The 15,434-nt window shown below is 36.5% G+C and overlaps 1 protein-coding gene across 1 annotated transcript in view; it reads left to right on the top strand.

Annotated features, from left to right (window-relative positions):
* USP10 (ubiquitin specific peptidase 10) overlaps positions 1–15,434 on the top strand; it is a 56,448-nt gene that overhangs the window by 19,602 nt on the left and 21,412 nt on the right. Inside the window, exons 2-4 of the mRNA XM_069793351.1 lie at positions 1,282–1,350; positions 5,032–5,077; positions 9,779–10,804. Of these exons, the coding sequence (XP_069649452.1) occupies positions 1,282–1,350; positions 5,032–5,077; positions 9,779–10,804 (1,141 nt within the window). The remainder of the gene's footprint in view (positions 1–1,281; positions 1,351–5,031; positions 5,078–9,778; positions 10,805–15,434) is intronic.

The raw sequence follows: 15,434 nt of genomic DNA, 5'->3' as shown, positions 1-15,434 counted from the left end.
ACTTTTTGTGTAAGAAAATACATTTTGTAACTGCTGTGGAATTTAACTTAAACTTTGAAATTTATGAATGTAGATGGCTGTGAGTCATGCAAACAGCAAGTACATGAGTTATTGGAATAAACCACCTGAAGTCTGAGAAAAATACTGTGATTGATTTACTGTATCTACAGTTTGTGGCAACAGTCTGCACTTCACTAGAGGTGATTTTTCAAATTTTAAGAACTTTTTTCTATGTTTCAACTCCCAGTCTAGTTAGTTGTATCTTGATATAGCCAAGCTAAGGATTTACCATGAGCAAGACTTGACGCTGCTGAAAAAGCTTTTCTAATGGAAGGGTGGAGGATAGCAAAGAATGACTGTCAGAGTACAGTGAAGGTGAATGAGAGTGGTATTGTAAGGTACTGGACCAAACTGACCTTTTTTCCATAGCCATAATATTTGTGACTGGTGATTCTTAATGTGAATATCCTTCCACATGCCAAGAGTTTATGGAAGCTTCCAGGTGCTATGAAATGCCAACATCAGGCCTTTTTATTGGGAATGTTTCATTTTCTGTAAACTAAATATAAAGTCTCATTTTAGTGTGGGGGGTTTTTTTGTGGTCTTGTAAGGTACTTTTTTTTTTCTCTCCGTAGAAATATAGATGCAAAATACCTAAAGAGGTGCAGGGAGATGATGTTGGGAGAAGACATTTCAACTTAGGCTTGTTGTGCAGAGCTTCAGGCACAGGGGTAACAAAATTCGTAAGAGCAGTTGTACCAAAATTGATGATATTTAGATCTTGTGTATTTTTGTACACCTAGGCAGTTTCATTTCTGTGCTTGTGCACTCAGGTGGTGGTACCATTAGTCTTGCATAATTCATTAGTTTAGTAGAACTCTGGAAAAGTAATTCCTGTGTTTTCTGTTGTGAAGGGTAGGTATTTGTGTTGTTTTAGAAGGTAAACTAGCTTGTGTCTAGGGCTTATATGAACTGATGCAACTTCTGACTGTACGTGTTGGTTTAAAACTAGTCATGGGATGAGCTGCAGTTTGTGCTGTGATTACCTCTAGTGGGAATTTGAAGGAAAATGCATTGTATACAGTTTTAGAGCCTAAAATACTTTGCTAAGGCCTCAGGAAAGAATTAATATGAGAGTTGGGATGCAAACAGGTGAGTTTCTGCCTCCCAACATACAGGTCTTCTTGAATGCTAGTACCTTAATAGATTTTTATCATAAATTTATTAATTGTATTGAATATAAATAATTCTTTAACAAAGATACTTCTCTTTTATTTTTAGTATATTTTTGGGGAGTTCAGCCCTGATGAGTTTAATCAGTTCTTTGTGACTCCACGATGCTCTGTTGAGGTAAGATGTACTTTAAACCTCTTTTAGAAATAACATTTTAAAGCTACATCTCTTTGCCTGTATTTGAAATATAACAATACAATTTTTTTATCATTCTCTTAGCTTGCTAATTTGCAAACTGAAGATATTGAACAGGAGTCATCTTTCCATGTATGTGGATGTTAAGTCAATTTTTAGAAATAAGAAATTAATTATTCCACCTTCTGCTTGTCATCTTTCAGAGGTGGTATAGCTGACATTGTAGTGATAGAATATTGAAAGTGAGTTATCCAGCCCTATTACCTCAGCTTTGATTTATTTATTTTTTATTTTTTTTAGCGGTGGATCTAGAGAAAACTTTTTCAGCAGTGCTCTTGGTTGTAAGTAAGGTGGGCTTCTAAGTCTTGTGAGCCTTTTGAAACACAGGGATTCTTAATATTTTTTGACAGGTGGAGCACTGCTAACCGTGAAAGCTATGGTTACAAGGAAGGCTGTGCATGAGGTCTGAGAAGTGGATCAGTAATGAACTAATTACAGTGACAGTGAGGGCCATGGAGTGGAAACAGTTGTCTTTGTGTGTTTGAGTTCATAACATGCTACAGATAGTAGACTCTTATTCTCTGTAGTCCTTGGTAGAGAATGAAGAAACCATTTCCCTTTGTGTGGAAGAGTATTATGCTATTGTCCTAATCTCCAGACTTGAAAAATAATTTTCCTTTATGTCAATTTCCATGTTTTTCCTCCAGACATTTCCATTCAAACATTTCAGTCATGCTTCCGTCCTCCCCTGTCAACATAAAGGAAATGAACACTTCAACTGTAGATGGGGAAATCCTTTTGTCACATTTTACAAATCTGATGGCCATTGTTAATGCAACTCAGTTTTCTGTAACTTAATTTCCAAGCATGGTTAGTATAGTATACCAGTAAACAATAAAAGTGCATGAAGGGAATGGGGTGAGGTGGGGGAAGTTTAGAAAGAAAAAGATAGCTTCTACTTGCCTTTAGGGATAGCTTTGTATCTTTTCTGGTAGGTGGGAAGCAATGCAGAGTATATCTTCAGGTAATATGTGTTTCTTCTGATTATATTGCTGTTTTCCCACCATTAAATACAGTAGCAGCAGTGTGACGTTTGCATCCTATGTAGTGTCACCTTAAGGCTCCTACATGAGCTATTCTAATGCTGCTTACATTGTGGAAGATGAAAATGTCATATCTTGACTTCTATAAAGCTGTTCTCAAAGTATGTTGAGGAAACATGAACCTACAGCATTAGAACCAGTCTTACTTAATTTTATCACTGTATCAAGTGTACCACTTACTGGTTAGCTATCAAAATAAAAAACTGTGTTGAACGATGTTCCTTAAGTTTGTCCTTGATCTGGTTCAGTTTAATGTTTTAATTATCTGGATGATGAAATAAAAATTATGCTTATTAGTTTTACACTGTGCAGATATTTTGGAGAAAAGTGGTCTGAAAAAAATAGGATGAAATTCAAGAAGGACAAGACTGAGATTATAATACTGCAGTGGTGTTTGACATACATTCTGTTAGGGGCAGTGCCAGTTCTGGGAGTCCCAGCATCTGTTGATGCTGGTGTCCTCCTGAAGTCCCTTACCTATAGACTGAAGGGTGGACTGAGGCAAGGGACTAGTTAAAGCTAAAAGTTGTCTAGAATGTCTCTTTATACATGGCAGTCTTTATACATGTTCTATTAGATACCTGTTGACTGAGATGATTCAGATGACCCAGTTGTACAAAACAGGTCAACTCAGAAATCTCTGCTTCACAAAAGTGCTGTTGATTAACCAGATATGTAGGGGACCAATAGGTGGACTACTTTTTTTTACTTTGTATTTTCTTAAGCCCTTTGAATTGGAGAAGAACAAGAATTACATGTTTTATCATAAACTGATAGACTTTTAGGGTAACTTTTTCTTAGCTCTAACTATAAAATTATATTGAATCTGTGTTCAGTATTAATATGGATAATAGGTTCTTAACAGCTTGGAGCCTCTTTCTGACCCATTGATTCTTATTTGCATTAAGATGTATTACGGTTTATAAATGGATTTTACAGTATGTGTTCTTTTTATGCACTTTTTTATAATGTAACTTCAGAAATATTTTTCTTGCCACTTCTGATGCACTGTTGTCTATAGTGCTTTAAGAAGGCAGTATGTAAGTATCTGTAGCTTCAGAGAATTGAAGACTTCAACAGAGAAATCTTTGATATTTGTTATGCCATTATAATTAATATTTAGAATAGCATTATAAAACTTCACTACACTCTCAATGTTTTATCTCCCTCTGCAGAAACAGTTCAGCTGTTCTCCAGACAGCTGCTGGATTGTAATGTAGCAATGGCTACCAGTTCATATGCAGGCACAGGAGAAGGCTTTCAACTTCTGGAGGAGTTTGGGGGCAGGCGAGGCAGGGATTAGAAATTGCCCACCTGTATTTACACAGTAGCAGGGGTTCTGTCAACCACTGAGTCCATAAAATGATGCCAGTGTTCTATGCCAGTGTTTTATACCAGTGTTGTGGTTTAACCCCAGCAAGCAGCTAAGCACCATGCAGCCGCTCACTCACTTCCCCCCCGCCCCAGTGGGATGGGGGAGAGAATTGGAAGGAAAAAGGTAAAAGTCCTGGGTTGAGATAAGAACAGTTTAATAGAACAGAAAGGAAGAAATTAATAGTGATAATAATAAAATGACAGTAACAACAAAAGGATTGGAGTATACAAAACAAGTGATGCACAATGCAATTGCTCACCACTTGCCAACTGATGCCCAGTTAGTTCCCGAGCAGTGATCCCCCCCATGCCAACTCCCTCCGGTTTATGTACTGGGCATGATGTCACATGGTCTGGAATATCGCTTTGGCGAGTTTGGGTCAGCTGCCCTGGCTGTGTCCCCTCCCAACTCCTTGTGCCCCTCCAGCCTTCTTGCTGGCTGGGCATGAGTAGCTGAAAAATCCTTGACTTGGTATAAAAGCTCCTTAGCAACAACTGAAAACATCAGTGTGTTGTCAACATTCTTCTTGTACTGAATCCAAGACATAACACTATACCAGCTACTAGAAAGATGATTAACTCTATCCCAGCCAAAACCAGGACAACCAGACATATTTGCAATCCAGATAGAAACTATATGCTATGGTTACATTATGCTTAGGCTGATGATCAAAAATTTTTGTTTTTAAAAAATATGATTAAGAGTACACCTTAGCTGAAACATTTCAAGGGCAACACTATAGCTGAAGCAGGTTGAGAATCAAAAGGTTTAGGTGTGACTATTGTCTGTGCAAAACTTTGTTTCATCCTTTCACAGGTAATTTGGTCTATCTTCAGTTTTTGCCTAAAAAGAGGATGTGTTCCTCATTGTAAAATTGTGGTGAGTACTGTTGATGAAGGAGGATCCTGATGCTGTGAGGTGAATTGCTTGAGAATTTGATGAGCCTATGGTGTGTAACCAAGATAATCTTTATCTTTCAGTAATTGTGGTAATCTGCAAGGACACTTGAAGCTACAGTGTGGGATTTGATAAATATAGAAGCATGTGTTCAAGACATACTCTCAGAAAATCAAACCTTAATAATGGTGTTACTTCTAAAGGATTCAGATGTTTCAAATGAAACTGATATCAAATGTTAATAGAGTTGCTTTGTCTTTAAAAAAGTTTCATTTCTTTTTTGTACAGCTCCCCCCATACAATGAAACAGTTTCATGTGGTATTAAGTCCACAGGTAAGTTTAATGATGGTAAGAAATCAACATCTATTTTTTTTAACTTAAAGGTTGTGCTGCTTACCTTAGATTTACTACAGCCTCTCTTTAAATTTAATCTTTAGAACACATTCAGCAGGTATATGCATATATTCAGCAGGTTAGTTTTTTAAACAACTTTATTGAATAAGATCCATGAAAGTATTTGAAAATGCTGCATTGAACATCAGCTAATTAGAGTGGACATGCTTACTCCTCGATTGTGCTACCACACACTTTTAACGTCTTGCTGAAATATTGCGGGATGTAGCTGTAAATATGTGGGGGGCTGAAGTTCGCTAGAGCACTTGTACTGAAGAAATAAGTAACCAGTGTGGCATTCAGCTGGCCCTCCTGTAAGAGCCATAGCATGAGTATTTTCTGGCAGTTGCAACCTGAAGACAGCTCTACAAGCAGTGCTCTGTTTGGTGTTCCTTTTGACTCTTGTTTCTGTCTGGCTTAGCTATTTCTCTGGAAAATCCTTTTTCTTTTGGTGGTGACTCTTGATGTAAAATGCATTACAGAGTTCCCATTGTAAAGCTGTAGCAGTCACACATGTACTCTGTCTCAACCCATAGTTTAAGCTGAACTTTCACAGTATTTTAAGTGGAAGGTAAATTAGTGGGGTTATTTTTGCCTGAACCAGAGGAGAGCAAGGAAGCTGAGACTTACCCAGATCTCCTTCAAAATAATGCAAGTGTCTGACTGGACATTTCTCAGAAGTACTTAAGAGGACCAAAATGCACATATTGATGTTTAAGAACACCTAATCATTATGCTTAGCTACTTTGGCCTTGATTTAAAGGTAAATAAGATAGCCAGTCATAAAGAAGGACAACAGGTCCCATTTGAAAGCAGATACGCAACATTTCTGAAAATTTGGAACCTTTATTTAGTACAAGACCAGTTTTAGGACCCTGAGTAGTTTAAGTAGAAGTTTGAAAAGTTCATTAAAAGGACCATATGTTATAAATTGTCAACTGTTGTTGATGACAGGGGTGTCCAGTCATATATTGCTTTGTCTGACTATGGATTTAAGTTCTGTTCTTTAAGACTGAGATTTTAATGTTCACAAGCCATACAGAAAGCTGGTTTGTACAAATGTTTTTCAGATCATTCCTAGACCCTGAGAGAACCCCTCCCAGCCCTGAGATTAGGTAATGACAGCAAATTAGGTTTTGCCTGAAAAATGTCTTTAACAAGCTTGCACTGTACTGTGCATGCATATTGTCACTGTGGTGGCTGCATAAGAAGCTGTGGAAACTAAAATGGAATGCTGTGCTTATGCAGAATATCTATAATTATAATAAGATGACATACACTGACCATGTTGTCACTCCCCATAGTCTAATTTTTTTTCTATACTTATCTGCAGTATTTAACTTTTATGGAATTAGAAGTTCTGTTAATACTCACTAGGAATAATCAAATCATGGCTGAAGCTCTAATATGCAGAACTCTGTTCAGACTGATTAGTACTGTGTATTCAAAGCTTTTGCTATTGTACATAGGCTTTGTCCTTGGAGTATCTGTTGATACTTGTTCAATATGCGTGTCATGTTGTTCATGACAGATATACCTGTTTCAGTCCAGTCAGAAATAGCATTGTGAACTAGATTGAAACAAAGATGCCCAGAAGCAAAGTGGAAAGTCAAAACAAATAGAAAAAAATCCCTCTCACTTTTTTGAAACAAACTTGACACAATCTTACGGCAAATGAGCTTCTGCCAATCATTCCATAGACTAACTATACATTAGCTACTGATGTTTAGTATTCTAATCCTGCTGTGAGGTGTAAAGTTTAATTCCTCAGCTGTAACTTCCTAATTTGTGTGTTAAATGCTAGAATATCAGTTATGCTCTTGGCAGGATTTTAGGTTATGATGTTCGTGTAGCACCTCCAGCTAAATTACCATTGTGTCATAATTGTAAGGGATGTGTTTTGTTTTCTGCTCCCCAGTTGCCCTGAGTTGGCTCTTGTGATTGTCTAGTGTACAGTAAGCTGATAAGTTCACCAAAAAAGGGGGGGGAAAAATGCTCTCTCCCATTATTATTATTTTTTTTTCTAGGTTAGCTTTTGGTAACACAGCTGCTGGAAGCTTGTTGTAGAGTAGAGGAGCAGGACAGGAGTGCGGAAGTGAGAACTCTCACTTTTGGCTGTCGTAGACTTAACTTGCCCACGAAGGGAAACCATGTTCTTTGTTTTGAAGCAATTACTGTTTTTTTAACAGGGATTTTGGAAAAGAAGCAGAAGTCCCAGATTATTTTGAACTGGTGGGGATTTGAAATGTGCCAAATAATTCATTCTTCTCATGGTTGGAGGAATATTAGGTGTTATCAGTTGTTGCTTGTGCTTGTTCCTGTTGTAACAAAGGGTAAAGAACTAGCTCTTGGTTCATGCTTGAACTAACAAGTTGCTCTGTAAGCAGATGAACTAATGAGGAATAGTTTTGTTGTGGATTTGTGTCCCGTACCCCTTAAAACCCCATGCTCTGCATTCGCAAGCAAATGAAGCTGTGGCTGGTTTCGAGCTGTGTGTGTCCTGACAGGTCATCCAGCATATAGCACTGATAGCCAGTTAGTGTTGCTGCTGAACAATTAGGCGATGTCCGAGATCTCCCAGCCCTTCCCTCTTAAGTGGATATTGATATCAGGCAGCAGCTTTCCAACTCCCTGCCTCTAGGGTGCTGATTTTTTAAAAAGAAACTTAAGCCCTCTTTTCTGGTTGGTGATGGCAGGTCAGTGATTGCAGAAGTAGTTGATGAATGGTGGATTGACAGGCATGATGTTATAAAATGCTTTCACATGGGTGTAGGGGAAGGGTGAAGAAAATTTGAAATTTAGGCTCTTGTTAACATGACTTAGAGAAATCAGATGTGTATGGAGAGGTTTTCGTTCTTTTTAAAAAAAAAAAAAGTTTCCTTTAGTCTGACTGGCAGCAAGATTGAAATGTGTTTACTTCTCATTTAGGCTAATAGATAAAAGTAGAAAAGCAATTAAAATCTGTATTATATATCTTTGTTCATTAATTCATAATATGTTGGTATTGCATGTGTAAGTCAGACCTCAAGACACATTGAATGTTTGTTACCCTTCATTTGATATTAAAAAAATATGTACGTTGTAGATTCTTCTTCTTTCACTTTTTTTTTAAAGCTAAAACTTTCATCAGCAGACTTCTCTAGAAAGTATTTGGAGAGTTTCAGAACAGTTATATTGACAGTTATGTATCAAAACATTCTCCACTAGACTCTGTTCTCCCATAGGATTATTTCTTTAGTTGTGCGAATAACTTTTTTTTTCCTTAGGAACTGTTGCTTGCTTTATGTTGTTGGGTTTGGTTTTTTTTTTTAAAAAACCCACTTCATTCTTAGTGTCTGTGGTACAGCTGAAAGTAGGCATTTGTTGATGTGTCAAACATAATGTATGTTGCACAAAATCTTTGAAGTTTCGTCGTGTATCCACGTACATTCCTTTCAAAATACCTATCTAGTGTTATTTGGCTCTCTAGTAACAGTCTTAAAAATTTGAAATGTGTTTCTTAGCCCCCCCATCTTTGAGGAAACAAAATATTAAAATGAATGCCTTTGAAACAGTAACATATATATCATAGAAAGACCTACAAAACTTTAACTACTAAAATGTGAGCTTAACCTTTAACGTTTCTGAGACTCAGTTACATTAATTTTAGGTCTTTATTTGATAGTTATGGAAATAGTTGTAACTGAAGTATTCCAGTGTGACTAGTTAGCACGCGTGCGTTATAAAACTAATTAAGTTCCATGAAATTGCAGTACTTTGACTATTTTGTAATACTGCAGTCTGCCAAGAGAATATTTCTTGGCGTTTTTTAAAGAGCATGTAGAGAATTCCTAGGTAAATAAATAAATCCCAACAAAACCCGAAACAAACCAACCCCCCCAAACCAATCCTGTTCATAAATTTTTCAGTACTGCTTGTATGTACAAGCTGAATGCTGACTTACGTTGAGGTGTATCTGTTATATTTCTTGTCATAGAATCATACAGTCATATATATCGTATTCTCATATAGTAATAAATTCAACTGTGATAAAACTAAATAAGTTATCGATGAGCCTAAAGTTTCAAAAGCTGTAATTGCAGTGTTTCCATACAATTAATGAAAATATTTTTCAGTTATTAAGGATGATAAGTCTTTACACACCAGGAAAACCAAAGCATGCCCCCCCAAAACCAAACTCCACACGTGGATATTTTTAAAAATTAAACAGGTAAAGGCTTGGATTTTGTAACTGTCAGTGGAAAAGACTGGTTTTAGAAGCAGTGTGGAGTTAAATATTGCACTATATTTTATATGCAATTATCCAGTAATTAAATTAATGCAGAATATTGCTAAAGTCATTGAGCTTTAATGGGGTTTTTTAATAGGTGAATTTAATAGGTGTTATTTGCAGGAAGTGTGCAGTGATTTGGAAAATTACATACTCTGTTTAAGAAAACCTGAATCGTACTCTGTTGTCTTTAAGAAAATGACGTTTTGAAATAGCCTTCAGGATTGAGATAGAGAATAAGAATTATTTTTGTTTGAGGGAATGTAGTTTGTTTTCTGAGTTGCAGGAAAATACAGGGATTTTTTTTCTTGATTTTGTACCTTTTTGATTAGATGTCATTCACTAACTTAGGTTTGCTTTTGCTTTTTCAGGGGAAGAGTATCAGAGGATTGAATTTGGTGTTAATGAAGTTATTGAGACACAGTCATCTGTACTAAATAACACCGACTACAGTATTTCAAGTACTCTGAATCCTCAGGCTCCAGAATTCATTCTCAGTTGTGCACCTGCTCAGAAAACCCCTGATGATACTCTCGGTGAAACAAACTACAATTCCATTGACTGCCAGTTCACTGATCCAACCCTTGCTTTGGACAGCGGTTCTAACGCTGAAAATGATGGCTTGTCTGGAGGCCTTGGGCAAAGGGAGCGTAAAAAGAAGAAAAAAAGACCCCCTGGATACTACAGTTACTTGGAAGATGTCAGCGATGGCATTGCTCCCACAGAAGCTCTTGTAAATGGCCATGCAAATTCATCGGGACTAAACAGTATAAGCACGGAGGATACGGAACTGACGGGAGATATACCCTCCCTGGCCACACCAAGGACTTGCAACAGCCCGGACAACTCTGTGGACTTCGTTAATGAAGCCGTCTCTGATGATTCTGTTTCTAGCACACTAGACAATACCAGGACTGCAGGGCAGCCTGAGGTATGCCGTGTTACTAATTCTGAACAGTTTTGCATCCCCTCAGAGACTGGCAGAGATAGCCCTTTAAGGACAGCTGTTGTACAGTCTTATGCTGGTACTGATACTACTGAAAATCTTGGCGTTACTAATGGACAAACACTTGAATCCTCTGGTGAGGACACAGCTGCCAATGGGGTAGAATTGCACACTGTGGAAAGCACTGACTCAGACCAAGCTAAGCCTGAGGAAGCTTCACCTACTACTGAGGCAACAGTCCCGGTTGCAGGATCAGTCCCTGTTAATCAGCCTGCAAAATCGTGGGCTAGTCTTTTTCACAATTCCAAGCCCTCTGCTTCCACATCTGTGGTCTATGTTGAGACTAAGTATACCCCTCCTGCCACATCTACTCTGGTCCCTGAAAAACAGGTTGAAGTCAAAGAGGGACCTGTTCCAGTTTCAGAGGATCCTGTAGCCATAAAGATTGCAGGTATAGTTAATACACACGAGTGGATGTTACACTGGAAGGGTATTAACTCTGCTTGTAAACAGGAGCGTGCTGTATTGATAGAGAAGATTCCTCTGTTAATGTTCTTAATGAGATGACTGTTCAAACACTGCTATGGAAGATGTAATTTAAATAAGCTAGTTTTGTATCCCCCGAGTAGACATTCCAACAGGATGTTACCGTGTCATTATCCCAGATGTGGTAAAACTATTGCTACTTGTCAAACAATATTTTTAAGTGATCTGTGATTTTTAAATAGGCTGGTTGCATTCAGCTGTGTGCTATTGTAATAAGGAGAATTATGTTAGAAAAGTTTGTTCTGAAAATGGTGTGTTATGTTATCCAGTATTTACAATCTTGTAATGCCTTCTGATACAAGAAGGGAAGAGCATTGATATATTTATGCCAAAGTAGCTGAAATTTCTGGACGCTTACAGTACCTTAAGTGTAATGTCTAAATAGGTCTTGCTTCAGAAATTCTAATTCAGGAAATAGATTTTATATTTACTGATTTGCTGTTTGAGAGGTTTGTCTTTCAAATTTTGAAGAATTATCCTTCACCATTATAAACAATATTATTTTATTCAGAAACAATGCTAGCTATTGCCTAATCAAGAATAACCACAAGGAACTGTCCAGAGGGTACATCAGGAAAGGCAGTGCATAACGTAAGGGCTTTGACAGTTGGTCCTGTCATATTTGTGGTTCTAATGAGAAATGCTAGAATGTGCATGAGATCGTTTTTGCAGATTCAGTTAGAAAACATGAAGAAGAATATCCAGTTGGTTGCATTTTGTGTCACTGACTGGTGAGTGTTGGAAGAAAAAGAATTTTTTTTAAATCTGTGAAATAGTCTGTATGTGAAAAGGCTTGTACCAAATCCTGCTACTTATGCTACAAGCTAATTTACAAGTACAATAGTGTTTTGTGTGTGACAGGTTCAAGTCAAAATTTTTTACTGTAACCAGAAGCTGACCTGGAGAATACCCAGAAGTATATGCCTGCCTCTCATCCCCTCCTTACTCAGTAATGGTTTCACTACTTAAAATTATTGAGAGGAAAGCTGTCAGAATAATTTATATTTCTGCGTATTTTTACTTAGGTGTTACAAATGCAGTTGACTGTATTAAAAAAAAAATGTATAAGCAGGTGATTATGGTTTGTATGAACCCATACATGTGGAGTTTGTTGTACTCTTAGAATCTTAAGCTATCATTTGGTAGTGAATTTTAACTTAAAACTATTTTGTGACAATCATAAAGCTAGAACTGCTTGCCATAGATGAAGAGGTTTTTTTTTTCCTCTTGTCCAAGTTGCTTCAGCTTTAAGTTAACTTTCTAGACTTTTACTGTTTCCATACTATTTTTTGCCACCAGGTGGGAGCAGAGCTTTTTATTTTGTCTTTAATGTATTGAAATAGCAATGTAATTTTTATACAGTTTTCTTCTGCACCTTCACTATTAGCTAGCTGGTTTTGCAGAGGAACAGTCTGAGTATAGATCCTTTTTCAGTGAAAAGGAATTCATCTTCTCATTGTAGCTGATTTAGGTAGGAGTTATATTGCTGCAATTCCTGTAATTCAGATGCTACTGATTTCAGTATAAAACATTTACTTGAGGATCTGAATGCCGTGTAATCAGTGCTGTGCTCTGTGGAAAAAGGTGACTTCATTGTCTGTTCTTTTTTTAATGTTCTCTGTCCTGTTTGTAAAATGGGTACATTAGTGCTTTGTTCATACCCCCACACTCAAAAATGTGTTACATGAGTTTCAATTTATGGTTTCCAGACAGATAATTTGCTCTGTTCTGTACATATTTAATTTCAAATCTTTTGCCTAGGTTAACATCATTGTATAAGGGTATATAGCAATCCTGTATGTTTTTCATAGGTAGCTGCTGATTGTGTTCCTTGTTTTCTGTGTGGCTGAGTTGAGATCCTGTTGTTGGATTTGCTGGGAATTCACCAGTTTCAACTCGTGCCAATGGGAATGAATTTTTGACCACAAGTGCCGTAGGGTGCTAAACACAGGTAAAATCTAGACCTAAAGTATCTCGAGTTTAGCAAGCAAAATTAGCAAATCTTCTGACTTGATGTTGGAGTTCTGAGGCTTTTCTGTACGGTTTTTATTTAGAACAGCTGCTCAGGACACAAGAAGATAAGTTACGTTTCCAGGGACAATTTACTGGTTAGTGCCGTAATTTCACCAGTTCTTACAAGGGAGGTTAACAATTCACAGGCACCTTGAAAATTGTTTAATGCTACTTGATTCAACTGAAAAGGCCTGTGGTTTCTTAGTCCTCAAATTTAAACAAAAGCTACATAAGATAAGGAGATGAAGATCAGGACTAGAAGATAAATAGAACAGACAAAGAAATTTCATGTTAATCTTGAGAAAAAAATACCAAAGAGTTGATTTTAGCAAGTGGGTAAGATGCATGGTGAGCTTTACTGGCACTACTAGTGAACCAGTTAAACGAACTTCTGAGGCAAACTGTGAGCCATTGATGTCTATTTGGCAAAACTCAAGGCAGATAGCATCAGAATGGTAGAGAAGTAAGGTACAGCACTTGCATATTTAGAAAGGGATAACTGTACTAATTATACACCTTAGCCTAATTTAGATGCTAGGACAAACATTGTAATAATTTATTTCTAAGGGACAGTAAGGTTATAAATAGTCCATATTTGTAAAAAATAAGGTTCTCTTCCAGGCTTCACTTGCCATGTTTCACAGTTACTACCCTCTGATGCATAACCTGATAATAGTTAATAATGCCTTATGTAATGTTCTAAGTAACTAGGGAAATAAGTGATTGGAAAACTAGCTGTTCTCTGAGTAGTCTTTTAACTGTTCTTGGTAATTTTAGGAAAAATTTCAATGGGAGAATCTAAAAAGATTTTCTGAGTCATGTTTTCTTGCAGTGTTTTCATTGTGGATGATGGTGGAATTAACAGTGCACGTAAAATATGTTAACAGCAGGCAGAATTTCAGATGAATTGAAGAACACAAACATTTAAGATCTGAATAAATCTGGAATGATTTTAAATTAGGAGGGGGGGAATCCAGTAAATGCAAGTATGGAAGGATATACCAGAACAGAAATTAAATGCAAGCATACAGTACAAAGAATAAATGGTTGGTAATAGTATTAGAGAATAAAAGGATCTGTAAGTTCTAGGGAATTGATAAGCATCTGTAGTAAAGCTGAAGACGACAAAGTTTTTTTCCCCTGTGTGTTAATACCAATTTACATGGAAAAGACGGAAGATAACTATAATTCTGTTGTTGCTGTTGGGGACTCAATGAAAATGCTAGTCTTTGGGAATTACTTCTGAAGGAAGATGTAATAGTGCAGCAGCAAAAACAGAAGTAAGACTTGAAAACCATACTCTTGGCAAACATGGAAATTTCTATTTACTTTGTCTTGGATGAGATTGTTGGAGTCGTCATGGATGTAACTTCAAATACATAAAACAAATTCATAAAGAAGATGACAAGTCACTGCTCTCCCAAGACTGTAGTGAACAAGACAAGAATTACTTAATTTGTAACAAAGGTGTTTCAATGTTACATAGTAGAAAAATTTTTCTTACTAATAAAGCTAGGTAAGCACTAGAGGAAGTAATTGTGGCAGGGAGGCAAGCAAGATTTGGGCTTTTTTATAAACAACTTCAGAAAGTTATCCTGTTGTACTATCAAAATGCATTCTTGCATAAACTGATTTTGTGTAGGGTTATCTAGCAGTGTTGTCCTGGCATTTTTTTATCATTGTCTGGATATGAAGGAAGATGTGAGTGACATATGTGATATTTGCCAAATAATAGTCTCAAGCTAAGCGTTAAATTGCTGACTTGTAACGCATATCTCTTCAGCATGGAGACCATATCCACATGGTTTCTCTTTTGTTAAACTTTGGACTTGCATTGATTAGGGAATTTTTTTTTAATTAAAAAAAATGTGACAGGTATTTGTAATAACCCCACCTGGTGAATGAACTTTAGCAAAATGTTTTCTCTTTACCAACAGAAATTTCTAAATATGATAATATTATTCTAGATAGATATGTTTTCAAATCAAGGCTATGTTTCACAAGTCAGTATCCACCAAAGCGAATGTGAATTCTTTCTGGTTAGTGACATGTGCTTTATAACAGGCTTTGAAATTTTAAGAAGGTTTTCTCATGGTTGTAAGCTGTGGTTTTTTTTTTTTCTTCTGATACTCTTGTTAAAAGTTCCTTTAGTTATTGTGTAAATGTTAGATGTGAGATGAAAATGTGGTATTGAATGTAATTGCTGTACACAAAAATAATTCTTTGTTGAAAGAAACAAAACTTGCTGTAATTGCTCTAGACATTGTTTACAAAGCAGTTTTATGACCACAAGAGGATGCTAAAGGTCCTAATAACATTTTTATTTAGTATGATACAAAAATGGGGAAAAATAGTTAACCTAAAAAGTTACTGATAGACATTAAAAATAAATACCTTTTTCATAATTTTTATCCTAATTTTCCTAGTTATAGTTATTAGTTATCCAATATCCTAGTTATATTAACAAAAAGATTGTATGCATGCACAACACGTTTCAAACTTAACTGCTTTAACAATATATT

The sequence above is a fragment of the Haliaeetus albicilla genome, chromosome 10 (genome assembly GCF_947461875.1).
Source record: "Haliaeetus albicilla chromosome 10, bHalAlb1.1, whole genome shotgun sequence".
Lineage (NCBI taxonomy): Eukaryota > Metazoa > Chordata > Aves > Accipitriformes > Accipitridae > Haliaeetus > Haliaeetus albicilla.
The sequence above is the reverse complement of the archived record's forward strand: the minus strand, read 5'-3'. Positions and strand labels throughout refer to the sequence as shown.